General features: G+C 43.6%; 1 protein-coding gene across 1 annotated transcript in view; it reads right to left on the reverse strand.

The window, feature by feature from the left end:
• Nucleotides 1-9,716: 9,716 nt before the first annotated feature.
• Nucleotides 9,717-18,430, reverse strand: part of LOC149455100 (electrogenic sodium bicarbonate cotransporter 1-like) — a 619,577-nt gene continuing 610,863 nt past the window's right edge. The window contains exon 19 of the mRNA XM_089686634.1: nucleotides 9,717-9,952. Within this exon, the coding sequence (XP_089542760.1) occupies nucleotides 9,890-9,952 (63 nt within the window). The 3' untranslated portion in view covers nucleotides 9,717-9,889. The remainder of the gene's footprint in view (nucleotides 9,953-18,430) is intronic.

Here is an 18,430-nt window from a genome sequence, read left to right on the forward strand (position 1 = left end):
AGTAACAATTCTGTGTCCCTCAGTAACAATTCTGTGTCCCTCAGTAACAATTCTGAGTAACAATTCTGTGTCCCTGAGTAACAATTCTGTGTCCCTGAGTAACAATTCTGTGTCCCTCAGTAACAATTCTGTGTCCCTGAGTAACAATTCTGTGTCCCTGAGTAACAATTCTGTGTCCCTCAGTAACAATTCTGTGTCCCTCAGTAACAATTCTGTGTCCCTCAGTAACAATTCTATGTCCCTCAGTAACAATTCTGTGTCTGTCCCTGAGTAACAATTCTGTGTCCCTCAGTAACAATTCTGTGTCCCTCAGTAACAATTCTGTGTCTGTCCCTGAGTAACAATTCTGTGTCCCTGAGTAACAATTCTGTGTCCCTCAGTAACAATTCTGTGTCTGTCCCTGAGTAACAATTCTGTGTCCCTCAGTAACAATTCTGTGTCCCTCAGTAACAATTCTGTGTCTGTCCCTGAGTAACAATTTTGTGTCCCTGAGTAACAATTCTGTGTCCCTGAGTAACAATTCTGTGTCCCTGAGTAACAATTTTGTGTCCCTCAGTAACAATTCTGTGTCTGTCCCTGAGTAACAATTCTGTGTCCCTCAGTAACAATTCTGTGTCCCTCAGTAACAATTCTGAGTAACAATTCTGTGTCCCTGAGTAACAATTCTGTGTCCCTGAGTAACAATTCTGTGTCCCTGAGTAACAATTCTGTGTCCCTCAGTAACAATTCTGTGTCCCTCAGTAACAATTCTGTGTCCCTGAGTAACGATTCTGTGTCCCTCAGTAACAATTCTGTGTCCCTCAGTAACAATTCTGTGTCTGTCCCTGAGTAACAATTCTGTGTCCCTGAGTAACAATTCTGTGTCCCTGAGTAACAATTCTGTGTCCCTCAGTAACAATTCTGTGTCCCTCAGTAACAATTCTGTGTCTGTCCCTGAGTAACAATTCTGTGTCTGTCCCTGAGTAACAATTCTGTGTCTGTCCCTGAGTAACAATTCTGTGTCCCTCAGTAACAATTCTGTGTCCCTCAGTAACAATTCTGTGTCTGTCCCTGAGTAACAATTCTGCGTCTGTCCCTGAGTAACAATTCTGTGTCTGTCCCTGAGTAACAATTCTGTGTCTGTCCCTGAGTAACAATTCTGTGTCTGTCCCTGAGTAACAATTCTGTGTCTGTCCCTGAGTAATAATTCTGTGTCCCTCAGTAACAATTCTGTGTCCCTCAGTAACAATTCTGTGTCTGTCCCTCAGTAACAATTCTGTGTCTGTCCCTGAGTAACAATTCTGTGTCTGTCCCTGAGTAACAATTCTGTGTCTGTCCCTGAGTAACAATTCTGTGTCCCTAAGTAACGGTTCTGTGTCCCTAAGTAACGATTGTGTGTCCCTAAGTAACGGTTCTGTGTCCCTAAGTAACGGTTCTGTGTCCCTAAGTAACGATTCTGTGTCCCTAATACAGAGAGATCTGTCTCTCTTGAATGACCAGAGGCAAATGGAGAATTGTAAGATGGCCGCAATTTATAGCTCCACCATTACACAGTGCTGGCTGGCTGGCTGCTGATTGGCTAATGCGATCACATGTCATGAATGAATGCATTATGGGTCAGCGCGCCTTGTCTGCACGCCTTCCCAGAGATCCCTGCTCCGTGGCCGCACATGTCGCCGCCATTTTTGGAAAAATTTCGATTCGAAGTCTGCTAATTTTCGGATTCGGCGCGAATCGAAATTTTCCTAATATTCGAAACGAATTCCACTTCGCCGAGTTCGATTCGCTCATCTCTAGTCTTCATGATCGACGAGGCGAATTTGGCAACATTTGCAGGGGCATTAAAAGACCTGGACCAGGGCAGATGGGTTAGAGAGCAGAAAATGAAAGGGTGAAGGTGTACAGTTAAGGGGCCAAATAGGACCTGAGGTGCTACTGGCATGGTCCTGGAGTCGGATGGGAGGGATCTGGTAAGATCATAGTCTGTATAAGTATTGCTGATGAGAGAAAGTCAGGGAAGAAATCGAAGAAAAGCCTTTAGGCATCATGGCGGCATCTGCGATGTGCAGGAGAGGATTTCGGGCTGTTGTTGGTAGTGGAGCCTCTGGCAGGAAGTCTCGGATGAATGGAAGGGACCGATCGGTGGTGGCAGAGATGGGGGTCTTGCCAATCCATGTCACTTGGTACTCGACCAGATTCAGTAGCATTTGGAAGACGCAGAGATCTGTACCAATCTGGAAGCTCAACTAGAGGAATGTCTAGTGCGGAACAGAAGCTGGGGAGATCCTTTGGAACTTGCAGGTAGGCTGTGTGCCCGAGCTTGAACGGAGAGACAGAATGGAAATCGCCACCTGTATGGTATGTTATGAGAGCGAAGTGTGTCCAGCAGGGGGCAAAGTTCTCGCCTTTGTTGCAAGGTTATAGAGGAGAGGTTCTGGAGCAGGAAATAAAAGGCATCTTCTTTCTCTGGCCCTTCTGAGAATGTCTTCTTTGATTGGAAAGCTGACCACGCAACACACCACATCTCTTGGGGGGTCAGAAACTCTGCCTCTGGAGCGAAGCGCTCTGTGTGCACGTTCCAGATCAATGGGTGCAGCAGGTGGACGGCCCAGCAGATCATTGAAGATCGCAATTACTGTTTTGGGGATGTCGCTTGGCTCCACAGATTCAGGCAAGCCACGCAATCTGATATTATGTCTGCGACCTCTATTATCCAGATCTTCAATCTGTCTATAAAAATCACGGATATGAGATGTGTGCGATACTGACAACTGCTGTGTCTCCACTATGGCATAAGCATTAGATCTGCTTGTGAATTCCACCTCCTCTATTCTTGTACTTAACAAATTAAGGTCTTCTCTTAGGTCACTGAGGGCTGTGGTAAAAGTAGCTTTAATGTCAGCTGCAACTGCCTGCAGATCTCTTAAAGAAAGTATATGTGAGCCTGAAGAGAGATCATGCTGTGGGACAGATGCAATGTCAGCCCCAGTGTCTGTGCTCTTTACACCCTGAGCACATGTTTCTGTAGTGGAGGGAGGGGGGGGGAGAGGGAGATGCTGCATGTGGCCTGTCCCTCTGCTGAAAGCTGAACAGCTCCTGAATATGTCTGGATTGCTGGGGGTTATGTGCCTGCGCAGAGTGGGAACGGGAGCCGTTTACCTTCCGGTCCGCTTTCCCCATCATGTAATGGCTCTGTTTCACCTGCTCCTCTGCTAATATCGATGCAAGGTCTCAGGCTGGCAGGAGCTCCTGTATCACACAACCAACTTGGATCTCGGCAGACCACGCCACCTCTCTTTCTAGTCCTCCCAGGTCTCCCTCACAGGCTGCAAGCCTCTCTCCGATCCACGCTTCCCAAACTTCCTCCCTACTAGACAGGGAGATGGTGGATATTTTCATTAGTCAAACAGGCAGCCAAGACTCTGCACACGATGATCCAGTGGACTCTCCTGCCCTTCCTCCTGCACCTCCACATTATTTCGGGGATTCTATACTTATTGCATGTTTTGCTGATTTATTGCAGTGGGAATTGGATACAGCTACCACTAAATTGGCCTCCGACTTGAAACAAGATTTTCAGGAATTGGGTGATCGCCTTCGAGAAAATTTAATCTAAAGTTGATGATACAGTCCACAGAGTGACTCAAAATTCTAGCATGATTGCCGACTTACAGGATTGCTTAGATGAGGCTTACAATAAAATAGATGATCTTGAGAAACGTGCCAGGCGGGGCAATTTCAGAATTAGAGGGTAAAAGATATTGAACCCATTGCCCGCTCCCTCATCCATGTTCTGACAATTGATGACATTCATTTGGAAATAGATCAAATCCACGGGCCTTGGTCCCTTTGCGGCCGGATGCCCTCCTCGGGACATAATAGTGAAGCTTAATTTTTTCAGGGTCAAAGAGTCAGTGATGTGTTATGCTAGGGAACATCCAGATCTAAAAGTCGATGGATACCGGATTCAAGTCTTCGCAGACATCTCTCAGGCTATCATCCAAAAGAGAAGGGCCTTCAAACCACTACTCTTGCCGTTGATCCAGAGGGATATTTGTTATCAATGGAACTGTTTCATCTACAATTTCTTTATAATGGCAAATCCTACTCCTTCTTTACATTCCCTAAGGGGGAAAGACTTCTGTTGAATTTGGGTTCTATCTCCCTTAGTCCCTCCTCCAAGAACCTTCCTAAAACTAATGTACCCCCCCACTATCACCTCTGTGGTCTGCTGGAGACTGGCTCCAGGAAGAAATCCGCTGCTGCAACACCACACCAGGTGCCTTGAAGTCTCGGTTTATTAATGTTTGTTAAATTCTAACGGAGGCCTCTCAGTGGCCCCGTTGTGGGGCATTGGCCTCTGTGTGTGCAAACTGGTTTATGATTCTGGTTGATGTGTTTTGGTAAAATACTCTGCTGGCTTTAAATGTTTTACAGATATTACATGTGACCCCGGGGTGCCAGGAAAAGTCTATGCACGTTCCCTATTTAAAAGACTCTCCCCATTGTTTGACTTTGTGGAGACACTTTTGGTCCTTGACATAGCATCTAGGATATTGGTAATTTGTTATCTTACATAACATATTGTTAATCAATCTGCAGTTGGATGCGGGTCATTCTTCGGCCTTGGCATCCTTGATTACTCTCTTATCTTTTTTCTTTTTCCTAATTTTTTTTTTACTTCTCTTGTCTGAGGGTCAACCTGGGAATTTTGTCCTGCCTCGGGATATTTGAGATTCTATATAGATGGGTGGGTTTGTCTGATAATGACCTCGCCACTTGCTTCCCATGTCTACCCAAAAACAATGCTCTGCCATCATTCGCTTGCTCTCTCATAACGTCCAAGGGTTGGGCTCCCTTTCTAAGCAACTCAAAATATTCCCCCATTATAAGTCTCTGTTAGCCGATATAGTGGCCTTACAGGAAACACATTTTGCCCCTTCCTTTACTCCCAGATATATTCATAGGGATTATCCGACTGGTTTTTTCGCTAATGCCTCAGAAAAAAAAGAGGGGTGGCACTCTGCTTTACTAAACGGCTATCATTTACTGAAACTAAAGTTTCAGAGGAACGATACCTCCTGGCGAAAGGTCATTTAAAGGGTAATATGGTGTCTTTTCTTATTTACTATGCCCCCAATATGAACCAGGTGGCCTTTTTCCATTCCTCTTTTCAAGTTTCTGTTTAATGAACTAGAGGGTTATGTGATTTTGGCAGGGGACTCAAATCTGGCTTTAGACCATATACTCGATAAATCCCATGTAATCAAACTTAAATCGCCTTCTAAACAAAGCCGCAATTTTGCACTGCTTTTAGATCATCAGACCTAATTGGCGCGTGGAGGGAGGCCAATCCCACCTCTAGAAACTACTCCCACTTTGCAAGGGTTCAAAGTCATTATTCTCGTATAGACCATGTTTTCCTCCCCTCAGACATGATCACTAAGTTACATTCAGCTAAAATTATATCGACACCTTGGTCGGACCATGACCCTGTAGTTTTACTGCTCTCTAATTTGACGGTTAAACTGGCTAAACCACACTGGCGATTAAAAAAGTCCTTACTAAGTGATGAAGCCTGTTGCTTGGAAGTGGGTGAACATCTCAAGTCTTATTTTGCAATTAAAGCGGAGGATACGAATCCCTCCATTAATTAGGCAGCCCATAAAGTCTCTGTTCGATGTTTTTTTATACAGCTGTCCTCCAGAATTAAAAAATCCCGTGAAGAGTTCTACCAAATCTAGAGAATATGAATTGTTAGCTGCCCAACATAAAATTTCCCCGACCTCAGATCTTTTATCTAAGGTGGAACACGCCTGGCTGGAGCTTAACCTTTGCCTCACCACAAAGGCGGAAAAACAACTGCGTTGGATGAATCAGATATATCACATGGAGGGATAGACCAGGTTCTCTTCTTGCACGTAAGCTTACCCCCAAATTTACTCACTCAGCACTACCTAAACTCTGGCAGACGGTGGGTACTATCACGCAGGATCCTGAGAAGATCCTTCGGGAATTTCATGATTTTTATGCTTCTCTATATGGTCCATCGCGGCCAACAGAACCCTCTTCTATTTTATCCTTCCTAGAGTCCTTGCCTATCCCTTCCCTTACTGAAGCCCATAAAGAGCTTATGGAAAAACCCATTATTTCTGAGGAGCTCCTAAAAGCTATTAAATTACTACTGTTACATAAATCCCCGGTCCCTGACAGCCTCCCCAACCAGTACTACAAAACTTTTTGTGAACGTTTACTTCCTCATATGACACTGTACTTTAACTCATTGCGAGAGGAAAGTGTGGTCCCTGTAGATGAGAAAAAGGCATGTATTAGTGTCATTCCTAAACCCAATAAAGATTCCACTGATGTTCATACTTATGATCCTATTCCATTAATTAATTGTGACCTGAAAATTTTAACGAAACTCCTAGCTGTACGCCTTAATTCCTTTCTGGCACAATATATTTATAAAGATAAGTCAGGATTTATATCGGGTCATCAAATGTTGGACCAGATTCTTAGATTTATTACCCTGATATCAGCTCCCCTTTCCAATTTGGATGCTCTTTTCTCTAGGACACGCTTACTTCTTTCTCTGGACCTTCATAAGGCCTTTGATAGTCTGGTGTGGGAATATTTATTTACTACCCTGCAGGCCTTTGGCCAGATGTTTCTTGGTCTGTTACAATCGCTATATGCTAATCCCTCGGCCCAGGTCTCCATCAAAGGCTACAAATCCTCAGTGTTCCCAGTCCCCAGAGAGACTAGACAGGGCTGCCCACTTTCCCCGCTGCTTTTTGTGCTGGCAAATGAACCCTTGGCTATAGCAATTTGGTCTCATCCCCAAATCCATGACATTCGTTGCAGACAACAGGAACATAAATGTGCCCTATTTGCTGATGATGTTCTTATGTATATTACTTCTCCTTTGATAACTATTCCAAATTTACTATCATTATTATGCCAATTCTCTGCTCTTTCCAGTCTTTCCCTTAATTCCCAAAAAATGACTGCCCTTAATGTTTCCTTACCCATATCTGAAGAACAGCAGCTTACAATTTCCTACGATTTTCAGTGGGCAAATAAATCTTTACCGTACTTAGGAATATACCTTACCAATTCCATCGAGACACTTTGTCAGGCCAATTACCCTCGCCTCTTTAAAACACTTATGAGCGATCTTCATCGTTGGGCTGACTATTCTTTGTCCTGTTTGGTAGAGTCAACTCAATCAAAATTACGTTTCTGCCTCGACTACTATATTACTTTTGCACCTTATCGATTATTATCATGATTCCTTGATGAGACTTACAGCTTCTACAAGCTGAGGTTCTTTTTTTTATTTGGAATAATACTGTAGATGGCCTCAAATGAACCAGAAGATGTTATATGCTTCTAGATTGCAGGGTGCTATTGGTCTTTTTTATCTCCACGCGTACTTCCAAGCTGCGCAGATTGCCCAATTAGCTTGTACGGTTGGGGGACATACTCCCCATTGGGTTTCTGTAAAAGCTCTTTCCTGTCACCCTTTAGCTATTGGGGTGTTACTTTGGCTTCCTAGTCAATTACGTCCTCCTACATTGTGCCCCACTTTGTCGTTCTCCTTGGCAGTTTGGGACAGGGTACGCCACTGCAAGTCACTAGTATCCTCACATATGCCTATTGCGCCGATTTTTTGCAACCCTGAATTTGTGCCTGGATTAACACTGGCCCCTTTCCAATGGTGGATCAATAAAGGCTTTCTGCGGATAGGAGACTATCTTAATGGTGCTTGTATACATTCTCTGAAATATTACATATACTGCGGCAAGTGGCCCCTGTGCACAGGATCACATTTATAAACGTCATCCTGCATTTCGGGGTAAGGGGGGTGCAGAGGCCCTACCCGTAGCATCGATCGCGGCCACGGTGTCAATCACCGGGTGACGGCCGGTGATTACTGGCAAACACTGACAATGCAGCTCTCCTCCATGTCAGTTTGAGCACACTGATCCAGATTGCTGAGATCAGCCTTCTGGAATAGTGTGCTTACAGTGAAGCACACACCCCCCGCCTCCTAGTGAAACACTCCCATCACATAGTTAACCCTTTGATTGCCTTCTAATGTTAACCCCTTCCTCCCCAGTGCCATTAGTACAGTTTTTTTTTTTGCACTGATCACTGTATTGGTGTCACTGGGGATGTCAGTGACCCCAAGTCAGTTCCCCCCCAGTGTCAGAATGTCCGCCGCAGTCCCGCAGTCCTGCTATAAGTCGCTGATCGCCGCCATAAGCCGCTGATCGCCGCTATTATTAAAAAAATATTTTAAAAGAAAAAAATCCAGTAGCTATACCGCCATTTGTAAACGCTACAACTTTCATGTAAACCAATTAATTTACACGTATTGGGATTTTTTTTCCCAAGGGATTTCCCAAGGAATCCCTTTGAGAACATGCCTTCGCACGAAACACGTCATGGAGGAGCCTTGCCGCGCTGACATCATGCCGCATGTTGATCCACCAGCCATCTTAGACACTCTAAATGTAAGCTGGATTTTTACTATCTCCCTTATGCATATTTGGAATATGTGCCAATAAATGTACTACACTATCAAAATACCTCTGTTTGGTGGCTTAATTCTGAGCCATTTATGGTGGAGTAGTGCCTTTTGGTACAATCGGTACAAAGTGGCTGGATTTGTATAAGGAGCTATCCTTGTGTGCTGGATTGGTTTGCTGCGAGGACTGGAGTACTTTCCGGGGTGTGTGTGTGCCATTGGAGCCCCCCTCCCCCCCCCCCAGGTTGTGACCAGATCCATGATGATCACCAGGGTTCCCCCCCGGAGATTATATATATGATGTGCGCATATAACTTGCGCTTCTGGTGAGTGCAAGCACACTTCATTTTCTTTGCCATGAGAAGTCACCTGCACCAAAGTTTTATGTCACTAAAAGTGCTGGAGTATCATATTGATCAGTATTCATTCTCATCCATTCACAAGTTCACTGGACTATTTTTGGAAGCACTTTATTGTATTTCAAGATTGATCCTTTTTATAATTTTATATGGTTAATAGTTGTTCACATTCATCTGTGTCACTTTATTTATTGATTGATGTTTGTTCATCCATTCACATTTGCACTTGTCACTTTGTTGACAATTTTGGTTTTCACGATTATTGCGCAATCAATTTTTTGCGCTTTATGCACATAGTCACTTTACTCTTAGCGCTGCATATTTGTCTTATGATTCATTTGAGGATTAGGGGTTTATCCTTCTATGCTAGCAGCTTTCTTGCTTTGTGCGCTCACTCAAATTTGATTTTTATACGTATATATAATTAGTTTGGGACTTGGTGTCATCCTTTTTCCATATGGGGTACCACTTATACGTGGACAATTTTTATTCAAGCTGTGAATCACGTTGTCACGTGCGTAACAATGCCATGCTCAGCTGCACCCCGCACAAAGATTTTCCAGCTCACTGGACCACAAACTATGTGCCGCAGCCTGAGAGGGATTGTTACTGGGTCAGGTTAACTACACAATTAACCCTTCACACTGCCACCACCACCTTTTTGTACAGAGAAGGAAGAAACTCATCAGTCTTAGCAGTAACGCTATGATGTTTGAATAAGCATCTGGATACACACTGTCACCGCAGGCAGATGTATGCAGAAGTTTTAAAACACACAGTAGCGCTCTTCAGAGACAGGGATTCTTAGTTTGCATTAAAGAGCTTTAGAAACAGTGCAACACTTTTCAGATAATAGGATTTATTACTAAAAAGGTCAAAATGGTGCAATAAAATATATACAGAAAAAGATGTAGCCTATATATATATATATATATATATATATATGTAAATACAGAGAGCAATACCACAACAGAGAGATAACAGAAAGAAGTTTAGAGAGGTAGAATACTTGCTGTCAGCCTTGGTTTAAGCAGATCCAGGTCCTGAACAAAAGGGTACCGTTCTCCCAAGTTGGTTCCTGATGTTAAAAAGGGAGAATTCTTCAACATATCTCTCTCAGGCCTGACCGCCTATTTTCTAGTACACCAGCAGGGTGTCTCCTTAAAGCAGAGAACCAATCGCCTCATTTGGGGAGGGTGTTTAGGCAGGGAACTCTGCTATGACCAAATTCCTCCCACGTTTATACCATGGTCAATAATCTTCCATAGGTACATGGAGCATCCTATCCACTGGTAAGATAATATGGAGAATCATCTGCTGAATGTCTAGATATCAGATATGACATATCTACCTGTGACGGGTAGATATAGCGAAAGATGTATCGCTTTCTGCTCTCGGGTAGACGTAATCTAGGGGTGTAAGATATCAGGCAACTCGCATTAACCACTTCATGTCCGGACACTTTCACCCCCTTCTTGTCCAGGCCAATTTTCAGCTTTCAGCGCTTTCACATTGTGAATGACAATTACTCAGGCATACGACACTGTATCTAAATGAAATTATCATTTTTTTCAAACAAATAGAGCTTTAATTTGGTGGTATTTAATCATCACTGGGGTTTTTATTTTTTGCTAGAAAAATTAAAAAAAACTGAAAATTATGAAAAAAAAACATGTTTTTCTTAGTATTTGATACAAAATTTTGCAAATAAATATACTTTCTTCATAAATTTAGGCCAAAATCCATTGTGCTACATTTTTTTGGTAGACATAATCCAAATCAGTGTGTATTATTTAGTCTTTGTGAAAGTTATAGAGTCCACAGACCACGCTATATATACAGTATTTGAAAATGTATCAATCCTGATGTACGGACTACCTATATAGTTTCTTGGGGCCCTAAAATGCCAGGACAGTACAAATACCCCCCAATAACCTTTTTTTGGAAAGTAGACAGTCTGAGGTATTTAATGAGAGGCATGGGGAGTTTTTTGAAGTTGTCATTTTTTGCCAATTTTTGAAGGAAATGATGAAAGTAAACAAAAATTTTGTTTTTCCCCACAAACTTGTTATTTAACAAGTTCTTTCTCTCACACGGCATAGGCATACTTGCAATTACACCCCAAAACACATTCTGCTACTCTTCCTGAGTATGGCAATACCACATTTGTAAAATTTTTTCACAGTCTAACCACATAGAAGAGCCCCACATCCAATAAGCACCCTTAGGCGTTCTAGGGGCAGAAATTACACATCTAATTTCTTGACTGTCTATCACAGTTTTGGAGGTCCTGGAGCACCAGGACAATTGAATTACCCACAAAATGACCCCATTTTAGAAAGCAAGCACCTCAAGGTATGTTTTAAGAGGTATGGGGAGTCCTCTGAAGACTTCATTTTTTGCCACGTTTTTGGAAAATGTGAAAAGAAAAATAAATTGTATTTTTTTTTATGCAAAGTTGTCAATCTATGAGATATTTCTATTACACGGCATAGGCATACCTAAAATTACACCTCAAAATGCATTCTTTAACTCCTGCTGAATATGGCGATATCAAGTGCGTGAGACTTTTTCACAGTCTGGCCACATAGAGGGGCTCCACATCCAATAAGCACCTTTTGGAGTTCTAGGGACAAAAATTACACATCTAATTTCTTGACTATCTATTGCCGTTTTGGAGGTCATGGAGCATCAGGACAATGGAATTACCCACAAAATGACCCCATTTTGGAAAGCAAACTCCCCAAAGTATGTTTTAAGAGGCATGGGGAGTTCTCTGAAGACTTCATTTTTTGCCATAAGTTTTTGGAAAATGTGAAAAGAAAATGAAAATATATTTTTTTTAATGCAAATTTGGAGGTCCTGGAGCATCAGGACAATGGAATTATCCACAAAATGACCCCATTTTGGAAAGCAAACACCCCAAGGTATGTTTTAGGAGGCATGGGGAGTCTTCTGAAGACTTCATTTTTTGCCAAACGTTTTTGGAATATGTTAAAAGAAAATGAAAATGTATTTTTTTCTACGCAAAGTTGTCAATCTATGAGATATTTCTAATACACTGCATAGGCATACTTAAAATTACACCCCAAAACACATTCTCTAACTCTTCCTGAGTATAACGATACCACACGTGCAAGACTTTTTCACAGCCTAGGCAAAGAGAGGGGCCCCACATCCAATAAGCATCGTTAGGCATACTAAGGGCAAAAATCACACATCCAATTTATTGACTACATATCACAATTTTGGAGGTCCTGGAGCAGCAAAGTCTTCTGAAGACTTAATTTTTTACACAGATTTTTAGAAAATGTGGAAAAAAATGTAGTTATTTTTTTTAATGCAATGTTACCAATAATAACATATTTCTAACACACTGCATAGGCATTCTTAGAATAACACATCAAAACACATTCTGCTACTTTTCCTGAGTATGGGGATACCACATGTGCAAGACATTTTCAGTGTTTGGACTGATTAATGGTCATTGCAACCTGTGTATCACAAAAATTAGCAAACATTAAAACATTATATATCAATAAAGCATAGTGTAGCTTCACCTACAGCCTGTTCCTAAAAGCTTAACCTACTAGTACGTGGCTGTTCTCATAGCACTATGTTCATTCACCAAGAAGCCTCTGGTCTCCAGACCCTGATCCGGGAATTAAAAAACCCAAAGAAAACAAAAAAGTTTTCTCTGCTCGGAAACACTACTCTGGATCCCCTCATATAGGTGAGACCCCTGTGTTGTCTTGAATCCCACTACTAAAGTGGGAGGGCAAAAGATCAGTCCAGGAGGCAGGCAGAGGCATGGTCGGTTAACAGGCCGAGGTCAGTTCAGGCAGCAAGCAGAGGCATGGTCAATAAACAGGCCGAGGTCAATTCAGATGGAAGGCAGGAGAATGAAGTCAAGCAACAGGCAGAAATGTGGCAGGGAAATAGCAGACAGAGGACAAAGAGATATATCTTCACCGTACTTCACTAATAATGTAGTGCGGTATGGTAGATACGGAAGCACTCTTCTATACAGAGACCAGGCTTTGAAGGACACTGGGGACAGTAGTATCGGGTGTCAGATCGAATTCTATGTTTGGAGCATACCCGACATCTCTTTTGAGGATTGCGGTCTGTTTCAGTAGGGGGACGATATCGGGGAAATGTCTTTCATGCAATCGGCTCACTGAATCAGACTGAATTTGTTCAGGTATGGGTCTTCCTTGATAGATGAGGGATGTGATAATCTCTTCCTGATATTGTAAGAAGGTGACATGTCTTTGTGTGGACTTCTGGAAAACGATGTATGAATTGTACAGGGCCATATGGAAAAGGTAGAAGGATACTTTTTTATACCAGTAGATTGATCTTCTGTTGGGTATGTAGGGCTGTAACATTTGATCATTTAAATCCACTCCCCCCATGAACAGGTTGTATTCGTGTATGCATTGGGGTTTTCGGATGGGACCACGACTTCCTAGAATTTCCAATGAGCTGCTGTTATGGATAGATGAAAGGACATACACATCCCGTTTGTCTCTTAAGGGCCAGGATCTCTTCATTTCTCAAGCTAGCTGACTCCCCCGTTTAGCCTGGTGGCAACCAATTGTTGTGGAAAGCCCTTCCGATTGGGTCGAACTGTGCCACAGGCTACAGTGTACTTGAGATAAAGGTGGCGGAAAAGGGGCAGGCTTGTGTAAAAATTGTGCTTGTAAAGGTGGTACCCCTGATTGAAGAGGGGGTATACCAGGTCCCAGACAACTTTTCCACTACTCCCCATATAGGCTGGGCATTCAGGGGGCTCTAGCTGACTGTCCTTTCCTTCGTAGATACAGAACTTGTACACATACCCTTTGGCCCTTTCGCAGAGTTTGTTCATCTTCACCCCGTATCTGGGCTATTTACTTGAAATGTTTTTCGGTTTTATGATCAGCCTCCCAGTGAAATGGATTAGGGATTCATCGACACAGATGTTTTTTTCAGGACAATATATTTCTGAAAATTTTTGGTTGAAATAATTGATTAGTGGCCAAATTTTATAAAGTTTGTCATACTCGGGGTGATCTCTGGGGGGGCACAGGGAATTAACGTTGAAATGTAGAAAGTGCATAATTGTTTTATAGCGGGTCCTGGATATAGTGGCAGAAAAGAGCGGCATGTGTTGAATGGGATTTGTCGACCAATAAGCATGCAGTTCATTTTCTTTTGTTAGTCCCATATTAAATGTAAGGCCAAGAAACACTTTAAATTCTTCAACTGTGAGGCATTTCCACTCAAATGTTTGAGCATAACAGGAGTTGGAATTTTGGGTGATAAATTGCTGGGCGAAAATATTGCATTGGTGCACAACTGAATTCAAAAAAATCTTCATTAAAAAATAAATGGAAATAATCAATGGCTGTAAAATTTGGGGTTTCTGCCTGAATGCCTGGTTGGGCTATGAATGGGGTAATTATAGGTGCTCCTGATCCTGAAGGTAGCCACACAGGGTTTAAAAGAGCATCTGGGACAGAAGTATGGGCCCTAATCCTTGGTGGCTGACGTGACACCCGAGTACTAGAACTTGCACTTACAGTGCTGGTACTAGCCATGTCAGAGTTCCTCATTCTTTTTGTTGGAACACCTTCTTCTGATTCAGAGAGTGGGCAGCTGCTGTGTACTGGTTCATATACAGAATCTGAGTTTGACAGTGAGAGTTTTCCGTCACTCTCATCTGTCATACTCAGAATTTGAAATGCCTCCTCGGTTGTATTTGATCTTTTGGCCATATTTTTGACACTGATCAGGACCCACTGGTATGGCAGTGATCAGGATGATGGTGTTGCAGTGAGGGACAGATATCTGGCTGCAGTTGGTTCACACTAGTCACTGTTGGGCAAAGAGCAGAGATACCATGAGCTGGCAGGCAATGTTTTGTGAGTGTGTGTAAACTGTGTGCAAAGGCTGAAAATTACTCACAGTTAGCTGTACTGGATCTCTCTCCTCACAGACGATGGCAGTGAACAGGATCCACTGGTGTGGCGGAGAACAGGGACACTGTATGAACAGGGACACTGTAAGGTGATCAGGACCACTGGGCCACTGTATGGTGATCAGGGACACTGCTGGACCACTTGTGCGGCGATCAGGGATACTGCTGGGCCACTGCGGTGATCAGGTACACTGCTGGGCCACTTGTGTGGTGATCAGGGCCACTGCTGGGCCACTGCGGTGATCAGGGACACTGCTGGGCCACTTGTGTGGCGATCAGGGCCACTGCTGGGCCACTGGGGCAATCAAGGACACTGTGGCGATCAGGGACACTGCTGGACCACTTGTGCAGCGATCAGGGACACTGCTGGGCCACTGCGATGATCAGGACACTGCTGGGCCACTTGTGCGGCGATCAGAAACACTGCTGGGCCACTGCGGTGATCAGGGACACTGCTGGACCACTTGTCTGGCGATCAGGGACACTACTGGCCACTTGTGTGGTGATCAGGAACACTGCTGGGCCAATGCGGTGATCAGGGACACTGCTGGACCACTTGTGCGGCGATCAGGGATACTGCTGGGCCACTACGGTGATCAGGTACACTGCTGGGCCACTTGTGTGGTGATCAGGGACACTGCTAGGCCACTGCGGTGATCAGGGACACTGCTGGGCCACTTGTGTGGCGATCAGGGCCACTGCTGGGCCACTGGGGCAATCAAGGACACTGTGGCGATCAGGTCCACTGCTGGACCACTTGTGCAGCGATCAGGGCCACTGCTGGGCCACTGCGGCAATCAAGGACACTGCGGTGATTAGGGACACTGCTGGACCACTTGTGCGGCAATCAGAGACACTGCGGTGATCAGGGACACTGCTGGGCCACTGCGGCGATCAGGGACACTGCAGGAGCACTTGTGTGGCGATCAGGGCCACTGCGATGATCAGGACACTGCTGGGCCCCTTGTGTGGCAATCAGAAACACTGCTGGACCACTACGGTGATCAGAGGCACTGCTGGACCACTTGTCCGGTGATCAGGGACACTGCTATGGCACTTGTGTGGTGATCAGGAACACTGCTGGGCCAATGCGGTGATCAGGGACACTGCTGGGCCACTTGTGTGGTGATCAGGGCCACTGCTGGGCCACTGCGGCAATCAGGGACACTGCGGTGATCAGGGACACTGCTGGGCCACTTGTGTGGTGATCAGGGACACTGCTGGGCAACTGCGGCAATCAGGGACACTGCGGTGATCAGGGACACTGCTGGACCACTTGTGCGGTGATCAGGGACACTGCTGGGCAACTTGTGTGGCAATCAAGGGCACTGTGGTGATCAGGGACACTGCTGGACCACTTGAGTGGTGATCAGGGACACTGCTTGGCCACTGTGGCGATCAGGGACACTGCTGGGCCACTTGTGTGGCGATCAGGAACACTGCGACAATCAGGGACACTGTGGCGATCAGGAACACTGCTGGGCCACTATGTGACGATCAGGGACACTGACAATCAGGGACACTGCTGGGCCACTTGTGGGCGATCAGGGCCACTTGTGGGCAATCAGGGCCACTTCTGGGGGCGATCAGGTGTCACTGAGGTGGAGGGCAGTTTGCTACTACCTCTTCTTTGCTCCTTCTCCTCTCACAGACAACTCCGTGTGAGGAGAAGGAGGTGGAAGCCGCACCATGTGGCTTTTGTTTACACTTAAGACTGTGTCCTTATTGTACACAGCTGATCACATGGTATAGGACCAATTTCATACAGCGCTATTTGTAAATTGGGAAAGCATCTGATCACACCGATCTTGGTCTGATTATATAATGTAAGGGCAGAGGAGATATCTAGAGTTTGATAGACCACAGATTTCTCAAAAAAGAATATATGACAATGCCCATTGTAGTTATAGGGGATATTTGCATTCCCTGTGATAGCATTGAAAGCGATAAAAAAAAGAAAAATGAAAAAAAGGGACAGTGTAAACATAATAAAAAAAATCTAAATATTAAATTTAAAAAAAAATAAAATCACCCTCGCCCCCCCCCCCCCAGAGCGTGCGCACACCTGTGTGCGCGAGTGTTGACAGTGCCTGTACCGGTGTGTAAACAGCGGTTGCACCTTGCATGTAGACACATCAAACTATATGCTGAGAGGCATGTTGAATTAATAGAAGAATTTATTTTTTTAACCAAAGTTTTGGAAAATGACAGAAAAAAATTTTTTTCCCCCCACACAAAATTCTCACTTAAATGACTTATTGCTCACACATGCCATGGGTATATCTGACATTACTCCCCAATATACATTCTGCTACTTCTCCCAAGTATGGTTACCACATGTGGGAGACGTTTTGGCAGTCTAGCAAGTACAGGACCCCAAAATCAAATAAGCACCTTCAGGCTTTTAAAGGGCTTTATTTCCTCAATACATTTCCTGACTACCTATCACAGTTTCGGAGGCCCTGAAATGCCAGGATAGCACCAACCCCCCCCCCCCAAATGACCCCTTTTTGGAAAGTAGATGCCCCAAGGAATTTGACAAGAAGCATGGTGAGTATTTTTCAGATCTCGTTTGTTGCCACAAGTTTTTGGAAAATGAAGAAAAAAAAACAAAAACATATTTTTTTCTTTTCTTTTTTTATATTTCAAAACCTTATGAGAAAAAAATTATATCTGCAAAATACTCTCCATGCCTCTTTTTAAATTCCTTGGGGTGTCTACTTTCCAAAAAGAGGTCATTTCGGGGGGTTTGATGCTATCCTGGCATGTCAGGGCCTCCGAAACTGTGATAGGTAGTGAGGAAGTGAAATGAGGAAGTTACGCACCTTCAGGCTTTCAAAGTGGTCATTAGATTTCAGGTTCCTGTATATGGCTAGGCTTCCAAAACGTCTCACACATGTGGTATCCCCATACAGGGTAATAGTAGCAGAATGTATTTTGGGGTGTAATTCCACATATACCCATGGCTTGTGCGAGAAATACAGTATATCATTTGTTACAACTTTGTGTGAAAAATAAAATAAAATGTTTTGTCATTTTCCAGAAACTTGTGGAAAAAAAAATAAATCTTCCATGGACTCGATATGCCTTTCAGCAGATAGCTTAGGGTGTCTACTTTCAGAAAAGGGGTCATTTAGGGGTGTTTGTACTATTCTGGCATTTTAGCACCTCAAGAACTGTGATGGGCAGTCAGAAAGTAAATGCTGTGTAAATTCCATTATCTATACCATAGTTTATTGATTGCTTTGTGTTAAAGTTATAGCATCTACATACACTTACTGGGATTTTTTTTAACCAAAAACATGTAGCAGAATACATTTTGGCCTAAATTTATGATGAAATTTTAGTTTTTTTGGATTTTTTCTATGACAGAAATGAGAAAATATTGTTTAGAAAAAAAAAATTCTCAAAAAGTTTTTGTTCATAGCGCTAAAAATAAAAAGCGCACAGGTGATCAAATACCACCAAAAGAAAGCTCTATTTGTGTGAACAAAAGGACATAAATTTATTTTATGTACCGTATTGCATGACCGCGCAATTGTCAGTAAAACTAGTGCAGCGCTGTATACCAAAAAAATGGCGTAAATTGCA

Source organism: Staurois parvus, unplaced genomic scaffold (assembly GCF_062004578.1).
Source record: "Staurois parvus isolate SC_StPar_1 unplaced genomic scaffold, SC_StPar_1.0 ptg000403l, whole genome shotgun sequence".
NCBI lineage: Eukaryota > Metazoa > Chordata > Amphibia > Anura > Ranidae > Staurois > Staurois parvus.